Here is a 17,297-nt window from a genome sequence, read left to right as displayed (position 1 = left end):
TTAATGGGAACTAGCGAGATTGGCGGGGTTATAGGTAACTTTTGACCGAGCTTAGGGTCTGTAAGTGTACGTTTATTTACATTTACATGTTTACTAGCAAACAGCCTGAAGATAGAGAGAAATACATATAACCAGAGAGAGGCAATTCACGTGACCTAAGCTGGGATCAACGGACGCCCTCTGAAGCAGTTTCGTGACCTCGTGCGTGGGGTGGGGTGGGGGGGGGGGGGCAGGAGGAAAGGGAGTAGGAGTTGGAGTAGGCTAACGATAGGAAGATGAAAGGGAAGATGGAAAAGAAAAGGCAGAAACACGGAGGGAGAAGAGGTAGAAACGTAGAAAATGATGACGGAGAAAAGATGAAAATATACAAAAATGGGCGAGGACAAATCAAAACGAAACGGAGAGTAATAGCCCACAGAAGAAGAAAAGAAAACGATGAAGGGATATGGGAAGGTGAAGGGAAAAAAATGAGAGTGAGGAGAAGGAAGTAGCAGGATTAGGTAAAGGGTATGACCCCTCCCCCCCACCCCCTCCTCATTCCCCAGTATCGAATTCAAAATGTCACTTGTTTGTTCCCATTAATATTTAAACCATCTTTGTTTTTTTGTTCGTCTGTTTCGAGGAAAGTCCAACCGGATACATATCTCTGCGCTAGGATATCAATCAAGTCATGTGCAATGGAATAAGATAAGATAAGAGATACAGCGCAAGAAGTAGACAACGAGGTAAATAGGCAATAAAAAACGTTTTTTTTATTACGAGTTAACAGGAGCTGTTATATGCAAGTAAGATGTTTGTATCTGAAGACATTTCTCAGTATTTAAATTCTTGCCTTTTCATGCGAATACTTGTTTTACTTGTTTACGGGTTATCATGGCTATCTGGCTTCGGGATGAGGAAGGGATAGGAAGAGGGAAAAGGAGGAGCGGGGAAGGTGAGTGGCGAAAGGGGGGGGAGGAGAGGGAGGGAGGGAGGGAGGAGAGGGAGAGGAGGGAGGGAAGGAAGGGAGGGAGGAGGAGGGGGAGAGGGAGAGAGAGAGGAGGAGAGAGAGAGAGAGAAGGAGAGAGGAGAGAGAGAGAGAGAGGGAGAGAGAGAGAGAGAGAGAGAGAGAGAGAGAGAGAGAGAAGAGAGAGAGAGAGAGAGAGAGAGAGAGAGAGGAAGAAGAGAGAGAGAGATAGAGAGAGAGAGAGAGAGAAGAGAGAGAGAGAGAGAGAGAGAGAGAGAGCGAGAGAGAGAGAGAGAGAGAGAGAGAGAGAGAGGAGAGAGAGAGAGAGAGAGGAGAGAGAGAGAGAGAGAGAGAGAGAGAGAGAGAGAGAGAGAGGAGAGAGAGAGAGAGAGAGAGAGAGAGAGAGAGAGAGAGAGAGAGAGAGAGCGAGAGCGAGAGAGAGAGAGGAAAACAACAACAAAAAAGTTCAAGGCACCAAGTGGGCAGCGGACCCGTAAGAGGCCTCAGAAGGCAGCTCTCGCGACGGACTTTCTCCCGCGCCGCCGAGGACCGCCTCAGGGAGCTCCAAAAATACCCGGGTAAGGTAATGGCAAAATTACTCGAGTAAGGTAAAAATACAAAACTACCCGAGTGAAGTAACGGCAAAACTACCCGAGTGAAGTAACGGCAAAACTACCCGGGTAAAGTAACGGCAAAACTACCCGGGTAAAGTAACGGCAAAACTACCCGATTAAGGTAATGACAAAACTACTCGAAAAAAATAAAACCACAAAACTACCCGTTTAAAGTGATGGCGAAATTAATCGAATACGGAAAACCGCAAAACTTTCCGATTCAGACAATAGCAAAACTATTCGGATAAGGTAAAACCACAAAACTATCCGATTAAGGATACTTGGTCCTACAGCTTGCAGACGCCATGACAACACGCGCTGTGAAGAAACCCGCTCGTTCGGCTCAAGAAAACCTGTTCGGATCAACAGCCACACTGCAACCGTGCAACAGTGATCATGCGGCGGATTATCTCTCTTTTCGAAACTGGCGCCAGACCACGCTGGTCCGAGACTAACTTTCCAGAAGGTTCTTGTATCGCCAGGAGAAAAAGCAACAAAAGTGAGGATAGATTCTGATCTATATGTCATATACTGCTACAGTAATGACGCTGAAGATGAAAAACAAAATAAGGATCAAGATACATGACATTATAACAATATCAACTGTTATTTCCAAAGGGAGTTTTAATATTGTAATATCAGCAACAGTAACCATGCTGCAAAGAAAATCTAATCATAATCCCAGGTCTTCGGAGAAATATGAAAAAAATGCTGATAAGAGACATTCACATATGACGAAATACTGGAGAGAGAGGGGGAGGGGAAGGGAGAGAAGAAGGGGGGGGGGGGGTAAAGAGACATGATGCGAGGATGGAAGGGAGGAAGGAAGGGATGGACGGAGGGAAGGAAGGGATGGACGGAGGGAAGGAGGGAGAGAGGGAGGGAAGGAGGGAGAGAGGAAGGGGAGAAAGCCCGACGTAAATCAAGGTAGAGACAGAGAGAGAGAGAGAGATCCAAATCTTTCGCTAAATAAACGCACGCGCACGTACTCTTACAATTGATGAAACTGTAAAGTATCGAGTGCTTGCTTGATGCCTGCGCCTCGGTTGTTTGTCGGCCTCGTTCCCATATGTGTCAGGGTCGAGTGATATCGACACACGCGCCACATCGCGGAAAACTGATATCTATATACGTCATCTTGAACCAACTTGAGCTTGAGACAGGTTATGAAGCTTCAATAGAGAGGTTTTAATTAAATTAGTCTATCTGTAGCAGTTTGGTTGGCTTTTATGATCGTTTTGCTGTTAAGGAAGCGGATAATTCATTGATTACATGCGGCTTGCAGGTGTCAGTACACCTGCATTGATGCGTCATCGGTGTGTGGTTGGCAAACGACCTATTTTTTTATTAACTTCACAAGCTTTAATTGGTTAGTATCCTTAATTTCATCTTCACGAGCCGTATCTGCTACAGTATTTATCGTCGGCAAAAGAAAAGAAAAGAAAAAATGGAGGAACTGAATCGCTACATGTTTTAGATCTATTGAAAACGGCGAATCAATCATGCATGTATTGTGGATGCGGGACAACGACGATCCCATGGCTATAACTACGCAAACAAACAAATACAATGTCACTCTTCCTCATGGCCTACGCGAAAACATAAACAAAGACCACCTGACTTCCCCCCTGCCTCCCCCCCCCCCGCCTCCTTCTTTCCTAAATAGCCGCCAGGAGAAGAAAGCGAAAGTTCCAGAACTGGGGGCGGTTTCGGCGAGACGAGGAGAGCCGGATTCTTCGGTTTGGGAAATCCTGATCCTTTAAACCGGCCTTTCCCTCCCTCCCCCCCCCCCCATTCCCCTACTCACCCTCTCCTCACCTCCTCTCCTCTCCCATTCCGCTTGCCTCTTATCCCCCTTCCCTTCTCCTCTACCTCTCCCTCCCCTCCCCTCCCTCCCCCTCTCCCTTTCCTACTCCTTTCCCTCCCCCCTCTCTGTCTCCCCCGCCCCTTCACCTTTAACCCTTCCTTACACTATCACTCTCGATTTTGTTCTCTCTATATATATCATGACTTTCTGGTTCTCTCTCTTTCCTTCTCCTTCTCCTTTTCCTTCTTCACCTCCCTCTTGTTCCTTTTCACACAACAGAGCAATAAAATATTAAAATAAATTCTCACTACACCCGCATTCCCTTTCTAAATCAGGAGACTACCAGATGCATGAGTGAGTAAACGAGTAAGTGTGAGAATAAGTGAGTGAGAGCACCCGCGAGTGCGTAAATGAGTGTGAGAGCTTCTTATGTTAAACAACATATGTATGAGAGAGCATGAAAGTGAACTGAGTGAGGAAATGAGAGAATGAGAGAGAGAGAGTGAGTGAGTAAATGAGTAAGAAGATGACTGACTAGCCGCTTGACTCGTCCACCTTCTCGCTTTGTTCGTCCATCAATTGACCTTGAAGAGAAGAGGAGCTGGACGTGGTGGAAGGGGAATAGGGTGCAGGGTGCAGGGTGCAGGGTGGAGAGTGGAGGGTGGAGAGTGGAGGGTGGAGGGTGGAGGTTGGAAGGTGGAGGGTGGAGAGTGGAGAGTGGAGAGAGGATAGTGGAGGGTGCAGGGTGGAGGGTGGAGAGAAGAAGAAGGAGGAAGGAGGGAGGAGGGTGGAGAATGGAGGGTTGAAGGGGTATGGGTGGAAGGTAGGGAGAAGAGGAAGGAGGGAGGAGGGAGGAGGGTGGAGGATGGAACGTGGAGAGTGGAGAGTGGAGGGTGGAGGATGAAACGTGGAGAGTGGAGAGTGGAGGGCGTGTATAGTGTTTGGAAGTGAAGGGCAAAAGGGAGGGGTGGTACAAAGTAATCAAAGTAGAGACAATAAGTAGTTATTTTTCTTCTAATTCAAAAGACAAAAAAAAGTAAACCACTGATGCACAAGCTAAAACCAAAAGCTCCCTCCTTCCAACGCCCGTTCGAAGGGAAAAAATGTTAAGGACGAAAAAAAATAAACAAAAATATAATAAAATAAAAAAAAACTGACATTTAAGGTGTAAAGTCACACTCTTAAATAACACAAGTACCCCACCCCCCTCCCCTGCCCCCTTCCCTCCCCCTCCTACTTGCCCTTCTTTTGTATACCTCGGGTTCTCTGATCTTTGACCTTCTTACGTAATTTACTTTCGATGTGTCTTGCTCCGCTGCTTATACCATTTATTAATCGGAAAAAAAGAGAGAGAAAGAGAGAGAGAGAAAGAGAGAGATAGAAAGAGAGAGAGAGAGAGAGAGAGAGAGAGAGAGAGAGAGAGAGAGAGAGAGAGAGAGAGAGAGAGAGAGAGAGAGAGAGAGAGAGAGAGAGAGAGGAGGGGGAAGGGAAATAGAGAGAGAGAGAGAGAGGAGGGGGAAGGGAAATATAGAGAGAGAGAGAGAGAGAGAGAGAGAGAGAGAGAGAGAGAGAGAGAGAGAGAGAGAGAGAGAGAGAGAGAGAGAGAGAGAGAGAGAGAGAGAGAGAGGAGGGGGGAGGGAAATAGAGAGAGAGAGAGAGAGAGAGAGAGAGAGAGAGAGAGAGAGAGAGAGAGAGAGAGAGAGAGAGAGAGAGAGAGAGAGAGAGAGAGAGGAGGGGGGAGGGAAAGAGAGAGAGAGAGAGAGAGAGAGAGAGAGAGAGAGAGAGAGAGAGAGAGAGAGAGAGAGAGAGAGAGAGAGAGAGAGAGAGAGAGAGGAGGGGGAAGGGAAATAGAGAGAGAGAGAGAGAGGAGGGGGAAGGGAAATAGAGAGAGAGAGAGAGAGAGAGAGAGAGAGAGAGAGAGAGAGAGAGAGAGAGAGAGAGAGAGAGAGAGAGAGAGAGAGAGAGAGAGAGAGAGAGAGAGAGAGAGAGAGAGAGAGAGAGAGAGAGAGAGAGAGAGAGAGAGAGAGAGAGAGAGAGAGAGAGAGAGAGGGGGGGGAGAATACACTCCCATAGTTATTCCAGGAAGAGAATATCCAAGCGCACTGCTGCCGGAAGTGACTGCCCCAGGATGCCAGAGTGCCAGGCAGGTATGGGAAAGAGGGGGGAGAGGAAGGGGAGAAGGGGAGGGGAAGGGGAGAAGGGGAGGGAAGCGTGGGGGCCTAAAAACAATACAAGGTCTTTCAGTAGTTATTTCGTTGTTCCTCTTCCCCTTAAGTGACCAAGGAGACATAGGCAGTTGGCCTCAGCGCCGTCGTAACATGACTGGCATCGCAGTCTCCCGTCGACCATGTTTGGCACTAACCTCGATCTCGTGACCTGCTAACTTCTGGGTCAGAGGACGACTGGGCCAGACGAGTATATCATGATTTCCGACTCGCGTTTTCGGCAATTAATTGAATCTCAGCAATTCCGATACGGCAAACGCCCCTTTACGAATGCTCAAAAGAAAGACCCTTAACACACCTTTAAGCTAAACATCATCTAAATATCCCTGAGGACAAGGCACCCCCTGACGACAGCGCTAGAATACCCCGACGGCCCGAAACAACCCATCCGACGGCAGCCACACAAAGCCCGTCTTGGAATAATGATTTATGGCTCAAATAAAGATACGAAAGCCTTATAACCTGATAAGTTCATAATGATATAATGACGGTGTAACTTCCATAATGTAATAAATATATCAGAGAAAATTAAAAAGTTATTTGTATAAAAAGGGGAAAAATGGAAGAAATTTTGCGTTCCTGGATACAACTCCTTTGAGGACATGACGTGAAAGGAAATTTTCTTGTGATTTGCCTCCACTTCACTGGTTTTCAATTGACCTTGAGCTCTCCATGGGACTGCTGTATTCACTGTTATCTCTACCTTTTCCAGGAGGAGGGTGAGGATGCAAGGAGGAAGGGAGAGGGTTGAAACATCAAGAATACATGTCATCTATCCTTTTATTCCCCTAAATGCAGGTATTGCATATAAAAGTTCTCCCTGTCAGTAAAGTCAGTTCTCCTCATTTCTTTCTTTCTTTCCCCCTCTTCTCTGCCTCGCTCTGCCAACGTCCTTGCGTAAAACAATCTCTTTTTTTCTCTCCCCGCTTCCGTAAAGTTCGTCCATCCACCCTGACATTTATGACGAGGTGACGAGAAGAGGGGAGGGGAATGGGAGGGGGGGGGAGGGAGAGGGTGAAATGGTAGATGGTAAGAAGGCAGAGGCAAAGGGAGAAAAAGGGGAGGACGACGACGAAGGAGAGGGGGGGGGAGAGAGAGAGGGAGAGAGAGAGAGAGAGAGAGAGAGAGAGGGAGAGAGAGAACGCATATGTGTCTGAACCTCCCTAAAATCTTGCATTTATTCTACAATAAGGAAGAGGTTATTAAATTAAAAACATAAAACCACGAACAGTTCTTCGGTTCAATCGCCGTTGTAGCCTCAAGGCAACAACTGATATTCTTGCCGATATTGCTATAACTACCGAACGTAATGTACTGAGGAGAGAGAGGGAGAAAAATCGGCGTCAACCCAAAAGGAAATGCGTCTTAACAACGGAAATAAGAACGAATTATGAAAAAAAAGGGGGAGGTATCGAAGTTGTTGAGAAAGTGAGGGTTATAAGGTGTGATGTAGTCCACTTCATGTCGTCTTTCAGCACCTGATACGGGAGATAAGTTAACGCTTCGGCCCCGATAATGGGGTGAGGGTTGCGACCTCTTTCATGCTTGATAAGAACAGCGTGCCATGGTCAGGTGATTATCGCCCTGAAAGCACCTAAGGGAGGGAGGGAGGGGGGGAGGGAGGGAGAGAGGGAGAGAGGGAGAGAGGGAGAGAGGGAGGGAGAGAGGGAGAGAGGGAGAGAGGGAGAGAGGGAGAGAGAGAGAGAGAGAGAGAGGGAGGGAGGGAGGGAGGGAGGGAGGGAGGGAGGGAGGGAGGGAGGGAGGGAGGGAGGGAGAGAGGGAGGGAGGGAGGGAGAGAGAGAGAGAGGGAGAGAGGGAGGGAGGGAGGGAGGGAGGGAGGGAGGGAGGGAGGGAGGGAGGGAGAGAGGGAGAGAGGGAGAGAGGAAGGGAGGGAGGGAGGGAGGGAGGGAGGGAGAGAGGGAGAGAGAGAGAGAGAGAGAGAGAGAGAGAGAGAGAGAGAGAGAGAGAGAGAGAGAGAGAGAGAGAGAGAGAGAGAGAGAGAGAGGGAGGGAGAGAGGGAGGGAGAGAGGGAGGGAGAGAGGGAGGGAGGGGAGAGAGAGAGAGAGAGAGAGAGAGAGAGAGAGAGAGAGAGAGAGAGAGAGAGAGAGAGAGAGAGAGAGAGAGAGAGAGTTGGGGAGGGGGAGAGGGGAGGGGAGGGAAGAGAAGAAGAGGAGAGGAATGAAGTAGAATGGAGAGGAGATTAGAGGAGAGGGGAGAAGAGGTGAGAAGAGAGAGAGATTAGATCAGGCAGAAAATGATGAAAGGTAGATAAAGATAAAAAAAAATGACAACAGTGTCAACCTATGATGAATTAATCTTTCGTAAAGACATAATGATTCATAACCATAACTATGCAGCCTTAATCAGTGAATGAAAGGTCTCCATTTATCTTCATGAATTATATATTAACTTTTCTCTCAATCTCCTTATCTTAGTTAATAATATAAATTTATTTGTTAAATCCACGCGACAGTATCAGGTTTATATGATAGCAGTCACATGTGCATCGATCAATAAAAATAAAAAACTAGGAATTTTCCATATAACTCTTTAAAACTTCTTTAATGCATATTTTTCTTTTTTTTTTTCTTTTTAATAATATTTACGTATCTTAATTACAACTTTATTAACTATTGTTGTACGTTGGTATTGTATAAGCAATCTGGAGCTTTAGCAGGGGGGGAGGGGGGGAGGGGAGGAGCCACCAAGGCCAAAGTCAAGGTGATCCACATTGAGGCGACGGTGGTAGTGGTACCCCTCGATACCTTGTCTATGTAGCGCCGTTCTCTTCTTCTCTCTCCTATTCCCCTGTCTTCTCTCTCTCCTATTCTCCTGTCTTCTCTCTCTCCTATTCTCCTCTCTTCTCTCTCTCCTATTCTCCTCTCTTCTCTCTCTCCTATTCTCCTCTCTTCTCTCTCTCCCATTCGCATAGGTATCTTTTTTTCAACTTCTTCCTTTCTTCTCCTTGATCTTTCTTTTATCTGATTACTTAATTAGTACATGTTTTTTTTTAGTTAAATTGAATTGATCACTTGGTGGACTTATCCAACGGTCCGTCACTGTCAAGGATTAGATTTGATTCTTGAAAATAAAAACTCGATAATCCTTCATATAGATTTCATCATGTCCGATGATATTAAATTAAATTGATCCCAATCCTAAAAAAAAACAAAAACAGGATACAATAAAATAATCAAATATTAGGAAGTAATTAAGAATGATTGATTAGCTTACGTCTGACTCTTCCCTCCCCCCCCATCCCTTCCCCTCTCCTGCACCATCTCTGCAGTTAAGACAGTTGCACAATCCGCGTCTTGCAACCTGAACCGTTAAGGCCAATTCAGTCCCGTTGTCTTATGCTTTTATTTAACTGTTTTGAAAAGTCATATTTCTCTCTCTCTATCTATCTCAATCTCTATCTCTATATCTCTCTATCTCTCTCTCTATCTATCTATCTCTCTCTCTTTCTCTTTCTCTCTCTCTCTTTGTTTAAATGGCATTCTGCGTGGCGATTCGGAATATATATTCTTAGGCCTTCTACCCAATAACCTCCCCGGCGGTTTTAGGGTTATAAGGGGGAAGAGGCAGATCAAAGGGATTTCTTTCTTATAGTCCGGTCTGATAGATTGATTGTAGAAAGCGGAAAGGGGCCGTTGAGAGGGTGTTCGTATGACTGAATATACGGATTAAAAACAAATGAACAAATATACAAGTAAAACAAAAAAAAGCTCAATCGGTAAAATTAATGAACGACGATATACAAAAGAGGACATGCAAATAACGACAACAACAATGACAAAAACAATAACAAAAGGCAACCGACCCCGTTATTACGACACGAGCCACGAAAGTTTTCAATAACTTCTCCGCGAGGAAAATCTCTCGACGCGATTCCCTCTCTCCTTGCAATGCCGAGAAACAGTCAGTGGCCTGTTGGCATTCCTGTCACTTATCCTTGGACGTCACCGTTATGCATGAATGTATTTCTTTGCTTTATATTTCGAACCTGAATGAATGCTATGGTGAGTTATATATCTATATATTATATATATATATACATATATATATATATATTATACATATATATTATATAATATATAAATATACATTATATTCTGCGACACTTGAAATACAGATAATATACCTAACTCCACCCAGACTACCTTCCGTTCTGGTGCAAACTGCAGGATACCAAACCTATCTCTACAAAAAAAATGAATAAAAAAAATAAAAAAATTAAAAGTAGAAAAACAGGGCGAGCACGTCGATAATTTCCCGCAATTTAGCCACGCAGGACTCTAAACTGGTACCGGTATATAGCATCATCGACCGACCAACAGCCACACCCTGCATCAAATTGCGTAGCCTGGGTTAGTTTCATTTTTTTCCCCCCAATCTCGACAATTCCACATCATGGTCGGGTACGGACTATGTGGATGATGGGGGGAGGGTTGGGGGTATGTGTGAAGGGGGGGTATGTGTGAAGGGGGGGTATGTGTGAAGGGGGGGGTATGAGTGAGGGAAGGGTATTGTGTTTGTGAGGGTAAAAGCTGGGGGGAGACACCACTGACCTTTGGATTTTCTTGTGGCTGATAAAAATGGATAAAGATAATCTTATACACTAAGCGTACACTACAGGGAGGAGGAAGAGGATGAGGAGGATGAGGAGGATGAGGATGAGGATGAGGATGAGGATGAGGATGAGGATGAGGATGAGGAGGAGGAGAGGAGGAGGAGGAAGAGGAGACGGAGGAGGGGGGAGGAGGAGGGGGGGAGCAGGAGGAGGAGGAGGAAGAGGAGACGGAGGAGGGGGGAGGAGGAGGGGGGGAGCAGGAGGAGGAGGAGGAAGAGGAGACGGAGGAGGGTGGAGGAGGGGGGGAGCAGGAGGGAGGAGGGTGGAGGAGGAGGGGAGGAGCAGGAGGAGGAGGAGGAGGAGGAGGAAAGGAGGGGGGAGGGGGAAGGGGGAGGAGGAGGAGGAGGAGGAGGGGGGGGAGGAGGATGAGGAGAAGGAGAGGAGGAGGAGGAAGAGGAGACGGAGGAGGGGGGAGGAGGAGGAGGAGGAAGAGGAGACGGAGGAGGGTGGAGGAGGGGGGGAGCAGGAGGAGGGTGGAGGAGGAGGGGGAGGAGGGGGAGGGGAGGAGGGGGAGGGGAGGAGGAGGAGGGGGAGGGGAGGGAGGAGGAGGAAGAGGAGGAGGAAGTGGAGGAGGAGGAGGAGGAGGAAGTGGAGGAGGAGGAGGAGGAGGAGGAGGAGGAGGAGGAGGAGGAGGAGGAAGAAGAGGAGGAGGAGGAAGAAGAGGAGGAGGAGAAGGAGGAGGAGGAGGAGGAGGAGGAGGAGGAGGAGGAGGAGGAGGAAGAGGAAGAGGAAGAGGAAGAGGAGGAGGAGGAAGAGGAGGAGGAGGAAGAGGAGGAGGAAGAGGAGGAGGAAGAGGAGGAGGAAGAGGAGGAAGAGGAAGAGGAGGAAGAGGAGGAGGAGGAGGAGGAGGAGGAGGAGGAGCAGCAGCAGGAGCGGGAGGAGGAGCAGCAGCAGGAGGAGGAGGGTGTAGGGGGCGGAGAGCTGTAAAGGCCCGTTGCTTGTCCTTGGGAGAGGCAGGTCAGGCAGGGTGGCAAGGCGGGCATCCTGTCTGACCCGTCGCCACCTCGACCGAAGAAAAAAAAAAAAGAGTTTGAAACAGCTTGTCCTCCGGATGCCTGACACTTCCCTTTTTGTATTTTTTGGAAAGATACAAAATGAACATAATGTACAAAAAACCCGACTCCAGTGAAATCCTCCTCCGGATTCCAATTTCCGAGAGACGAGGCTGCCCCGATATCGGCGTGGCGGCGGCGACGGCGGCAGTGAACCAGGTTACCTTGAGGATAAGCTAGGGGAGGGAGGAGAGGGAGTATAGAGGGGGGGGGGGGAGGCGCGGCAGGACCCGACGAGAATGCTCTGCGTCGCCGGCGTGTCCTTGGGCAGGTGGATACGATCGCCGCGGGTGAACGAGACGTGCGCGGGGCCCGTTAACTCAAGCCTCCGTGCTGCGCACCTTCTTCAACATGGGCTCGTGTCGGTGTTCATATAGGCTTATATATAACTTTGTATCCTTTTATAAATCAAATCATAAAGTTCCGGGGGAGAGGATACTGCCCGATGAAACACGATAATCCAGAAATAAAAAGTCTAGCAGTAATTACATCAAGTGTTCGAATGTTTATAAAAAACCCCACACGAATTGCATCAACAAGTCCCAAACCGAAGGGCGGCGCCGTGTCCATGTAGTATTTTTTGTCCAATTCTTGCAATACCTGGAAACTGACTGTACTGTACCCTACGAAAAAGGTCTCGCTAAACATCGAGGATACAACTAAACTCGCAATATCGCAACACGTGCTCCACAGGTCGATAACAGCAGACAATTAGAAAAACGAGAAAAAAAGAACTTGCTTACACGTGCAGGAAGTCAGCGCACGTCACTTGTTTTCCTTGATAGGACGACCGCTTCCTCGTCCAGGGAAAATGTCGTGCAAAATGTGCCTTTCTATTTACGGTACTGCATTCTGGATGACCAAACTACGTAGCAAAATCACTCATGGACATCCAGCCACTAAATCAAAATTTGTAGTAGAATACACACACATATCATATATATACATACATACACATATAAATAAATGAATAAATGCATATATATATATATATATATATATATATATATATATATATATATATACGTACACATATGAATATATATATATATATAAATATATATATAAACAAATATATATATAAATAAATAAATACATAAATATAAATATATATACATGTATTATCTATATATTCATACACATTTATACACATATATATACTTGCATATATATACATCCATATATACATCCATACATATACATATACATATACATACATTACACACACACACACACACACACAAACACACACACACATATATACATATAGACATATATACAAATTTATATACATACATACATGTATATATATGTACATATACATATATATATACATATACACACATATAAACATATATATGTGTACATATATACATGCATATATATACACAGTATACACATACATATCTGGCCTAAAGGTAAAAAAAAGGTAAAAAAGAGGGACGAGCGGAAGAGCAAAGTGGCCCGAGCAGGACAGCGATCTTTCGAGAGAGGACACGGCAGCGCGAGAGAGTCCCCAAAGCGGGCTTGCGACACCGAAGCGAACCCGTCCAGCCGACGACGCAACGGGGCAAAGTTCACGCGTCCATTCACACTCTGCTCACGTGATGTCTGAGTCCTTCAGGTCCTTTTGTTGCTGTAAATCTTGCTCTGTGTCGAAGGCTCCTGGTCTTTGGAACTGGATGCAGATATGTCCTTTCTATACAATACGTTTTCATTTTCATTATTATTAGATTATTCTAATATCTACTAGGCTGTCTCTCTCTCCCGGGGAAAAGGGTTAATGAATCTCGAGACAGGTAAAAAAACAGGTGACCTCTTTCAAAAGGCTCTAATACCGTGAAGCATAAGGATGCTTGTCGTACGGTCATTAAGCGGACCCTCTCTATCGGCCATCTAATATATACTTAAACGCCACGGACAAGGGATTCTGATCGCCATCCCCTAAGGCCAGAGAGTCGCCTTTGCTCTGCCTTCCACTTGGGCGTCGGGAATGGACAGGAGCAAGACAAAGCTTTCCTAAGCGACGACGAACTTCACCGGCTATTGACACAAACTAATTATAATACCTGCCCTTCTCCTTTAGCGACACGGTCAGGTAACGCGAATAAGTGCAAGAGTCAGGCGTCAATAATAATCCCGGAGTGAGGTGACATCGGAACAACACCCAGGCAGGCGATGCTGTCATATGCCTCCTCACAGCGAGAGAATCCAGCGGCGAGAAAGTTGGCCAACGCCCTCTGTGGTCGGTCCGCTCTCTTCACTCCTTTCTCTCTTTATCTCCCCCTCTCTCTCTGTATGTCTATCAATCTACACGTGATTCACGACACGAACACTCATGAAAGTGAAAATCCACACACAAGCAAGCGTTCTTGAGCGTGATATCGAGAGCCGAGGAGAAACAAAGACGTGGGGGAGGAGGAGGTGGGAGAAGAAGGAGAAGAGGGAAAGTGAAGAGGAAACCAAGAGAGAGTGGAAGGGCTGCGGTTGCGGGGAGGACAAAACAAGGACCTAACCGCATTTTTTTTTCAGTTTCCTTTAGGCACTCCCTCCCAAACGCTCCAATTTCCGCATCTAACTTCTTACTGTATCATGAAGTACACAAAGGCATCAAGGACACAACAAGGTGATACAAATACGTGATCCTGTCTGGGAGAGATGGGAGGGCAGTGGGATGCGAGATCTAACTATTCTCCATAAGCACAATGCGGAACTATCTATATCTATATCTATATCACACTAGGAACAACCAAGAGACCTGTCCCTCCCAAAGTTACTACGGTACACGGATAACATAAACGTATTTAGGCGAAAGATCATTAACCTCCGCCCACCCGTTTCCTATTCCTGAACGTGAGAATGGCGCCACTCCCTGACTCCAGGACGGGAGGTCATGGATGCACGTATGGAGAATGAGAAGTGGAGAATACGAGGGGAAGATAAGATGTGAAGGAGGAAAGGAAGGAAGGAAGGAGAGAGGGAAGGAGGGAAGAAAGGAAGGGAAAAAAGAGGAAAGAGAGAGAAAGAAAGACACGTGGAAAAAGAGGATATCAGAAAAAAAAATGACCGAAAAGATAAAATAATAATGACGAAAACGAGCGACACAGCGAAAGAACTACCGAATAAACAAAGGAACGCCCGACACAAAAATCCTCAAGTGAAAACAGAGTATTGTCCAGCCGCGGATGCCGGGGGTGCAGAGAACCTCGGGACACCAACCCCTCAACTTCGATACAACGGACACGAAGACGAAGATAAATACAGGCAAAGAGAGAGAACGCTGTTGCGGGCTCTTCTCGTTACGACTGAAAGAGCGAAGCGAGAAAGAGAGAGAAAATGAAGAAGGACTATATCCGCGAAGAGGAGGAAGAGCAGAAAGGGGGCAAGGAGCACGGCAGAGGTCGACATGTACTGTACGTTGACCCAGGTCTACAAGTGTGCGGCTGTGCAATGTGTACATGTACGTGCCCGTGTGTATGTACAAATATTCATATAAGTGTATATATGGATGAATGGATACACACATACACATGTATATTATATTTACATTTAAATACATATGCACCCATCCGTACACATATACATATATATGGTGTGTGTGTGTGTGTGTGTGTGTGTGTGTGTGTGTGTGTGTGTGTGTGTGTGTGTGTGTGTGTGTGTGTGTGTGTGTGTGTGTGTGTGTGTGTATATGTATGTGTATATATATATATATATAGATAGATAGAAATAAACACACACACATACATACATATATAGATAAATATAAAGATAGAGAGGCATATATATATACATATATATATAGATAGAGAGATAAATATACATATATAAATAAATATATAATATACATATATATACATATATATACATACATACTTATACATGCATAATATATATACATAAATATACATACATATGTATAAATGCATACATATATATATATATACAAATACATACATATATATGTGTATATATGTATATTCATATACATGTACAAACAGATATATCATATATAAATATGTATGAATGTATATTTATCTATCTGCCAATCTCTCTCTATATATATGTGTGTATATGTATATCTATATATATATATATCCATAGACATATATTTATACCTATTTGTATATGTATAAACATAACTATCTATCTGTCTATCTATATTTATATGTATTTATATCTATGTCTATCTATCTATGTATATCTACATGTATATATATATATATATAGATAGATAGATAGATATATGTACGTATATCAATCTGTATATATGTATATATATTTATGTATATAAATATTTGTGTATATCTATCTATATATATGTATATATATATGTGTGTGTATGTGTATGTATGTGTGTATGTATGTATATATAGACATATATATATACATACATGTCTTATCTCAGGTTTTAAGAACCCCTGATAAGGATGTAGCTCAGCTGTTGCGAAAGCCTGCAGTCTCCACTAAGCCGACGACACCTAAACCGCATCAAAGAGGAGGTACCGCTGACATTGTACAAACATATACGTGGAAGTGGCACTGGTTCGTGGTGCCGGGAAGTAGTGGCGCCACGTCACACATGCTCGTGCGTTTGGCACCGAAGGATGAATGAGCTTACATGGTCTTTATATCGTTTTATGCTTTGGATTATAATGTATCTTTGCTATGGCTGTCTGAAACGGACGGCTGATGATACAGAAAGCCAGAAATGATATGATAACTTGGCAATGTTAACAGAAGTCTCGGGGATATCACACAGGTTCTGGTTAAATTTATGAAATAAGACCGTTAAATAAACATACACAAGGTAAAATGTTGCTTACTATCTTATATCTTTACTCACCACACATTATCAAAATATAGGAGAGTCACCACGGGCTAGAAAACAAAGGTTTCTCACACGAACAGATGAAGAAAGTTCGAGTGGCTAGTTTCCCCAAACAACAACAACAAACTGACTTCGGCGCGACAGCAGACGAAATTTGTATAGACGGCAGACCCCGCTACGCGGTGAGAGCGCCAAGCAACAAAAGACGATCGATAGACGGTCCTTTGCTGCGTAGCGATAGTTTCGAAACTCTTTGCGGCCTACATATTCACTTTCTTAAACCAAAGTCCACTAAAGTATATCGCATATTACAGGTGAAGTTATCTCGCAACAAAATTAGAAATACGGCGTTAAGATTCAATCATAAAATATAGATATACTTACCACACATGGTTGGTAATGTAACGAAAGATTTCCTACAGTCCAAATCGTTTCTAGTCGCTCGAGCCTGTCCAGCTACAACTCAACATTATTTTGATCGTCAACCTGCTTTATACCCTTCGAGACACACCTTCGCTTCACGTCACAGCTCAACCAATCAGAGAGTCAGGAACTCCGCGAAGCCACGCCTACTTTACAGATCGGGCCAGTAGAGATTGGTCTCATGGGTGGATTTCCATTTGATTTTATTTACCAATAAATTCTCTTGATAACAATGACTTACGTAAGATATTACGAGCCGCATTATCTAGGTATGTTCCTATATAAGTCAAGCATTAAATCATGGGTCGTCACATTTACTTCAAAGATCAACTGTACTTTCAGTAAGCTTGTAACAGTTCGTCAGTACACTCAGTATCCTGCTGACCCTCGGCTAAACCAGTCACTGGGAGTCTGGAGGCCAATTAAAGGTTTCCCTCTCCAGTCTCAAACTGAGAGAAAAAAACATTCTCACAAAGTGTAAAGGAAAAGAGACTTCGCCATTAACTATAGAGTAAAACTAAAATAACTTCCGGTCTTTCAAATCACTCCTGACAACCTCCTACCAGGCCTTCGAGACAGCCACCAAGGATGCTCGTAAATAACGCATTATTTTACACGTAAAATAACTGTCACAGAGATATAATCACTAATTTGTGAATTTACCGATGGAATGCCTGATGTTTCATCACTAGGTGACGCAAGTATCGTATGGAGTTGAGTAAATGACGTCAGCAACTGATAACTGTTCTTGCTGACGTTCACTTATGTA

The 17,297-nt window shown here is 44.9% G+C and overlaps 1 protein-coding gene across 12 annotated transcripts in view; it reads right to left on the bottom strand.

The window, feature by feature from the left end:
- LOC125029660 (glutamine--fructose-6-phosphate aminotransferase [isomerizing] 2-like) overlaps nt 1-16,638 on the bottom strand; it is a 32,444-nt gene extending 15,806 nt beyond the window's left edge. For 11 of the 12 annotated variants that reach the window (XM_047619683.1, XM_047619702.1, XM_047619722.1 and 8 more), the window contains exon 1: nt 16,490-16,638. In XM_047619683.1, the coding sequence (XP_047475639.1) occupies nt 16,490-16,496 (7 nt within the window). In that variant the 5' untranslated portion in view covers nt 16,497-16,638. Of the gene's footprint in view, nt 1-16,120; nt 16,267-16,489 lie in introns of those variants that run through there. The other variant, XM_047619694.1, reaches the window with a different exon arrangement.
- Between the last annotated feature and the right edge of the window lie 659 nt (nt 16,639-17,297).

This window comes from Penaeus chinensis, chromosome 2 (genome assembly GCF_019202785.1).
Source record: "Penaeus chinensis breed Huanghai No. 1 chromosome 2, ASM1920278v2, whole genome shotgun sequence".
Classification (NCBI taxonomy): Eukaryota; Metazoa; Arthropoda; class Malacostraca; order Decapoda; family Penaeidae; genus Penaeus; species Penaeus chinensis.
Note: the sequence above shows the minus strand (reverse complement) of the source record. Positions and strands in the feature narration are given on the sequence as shown.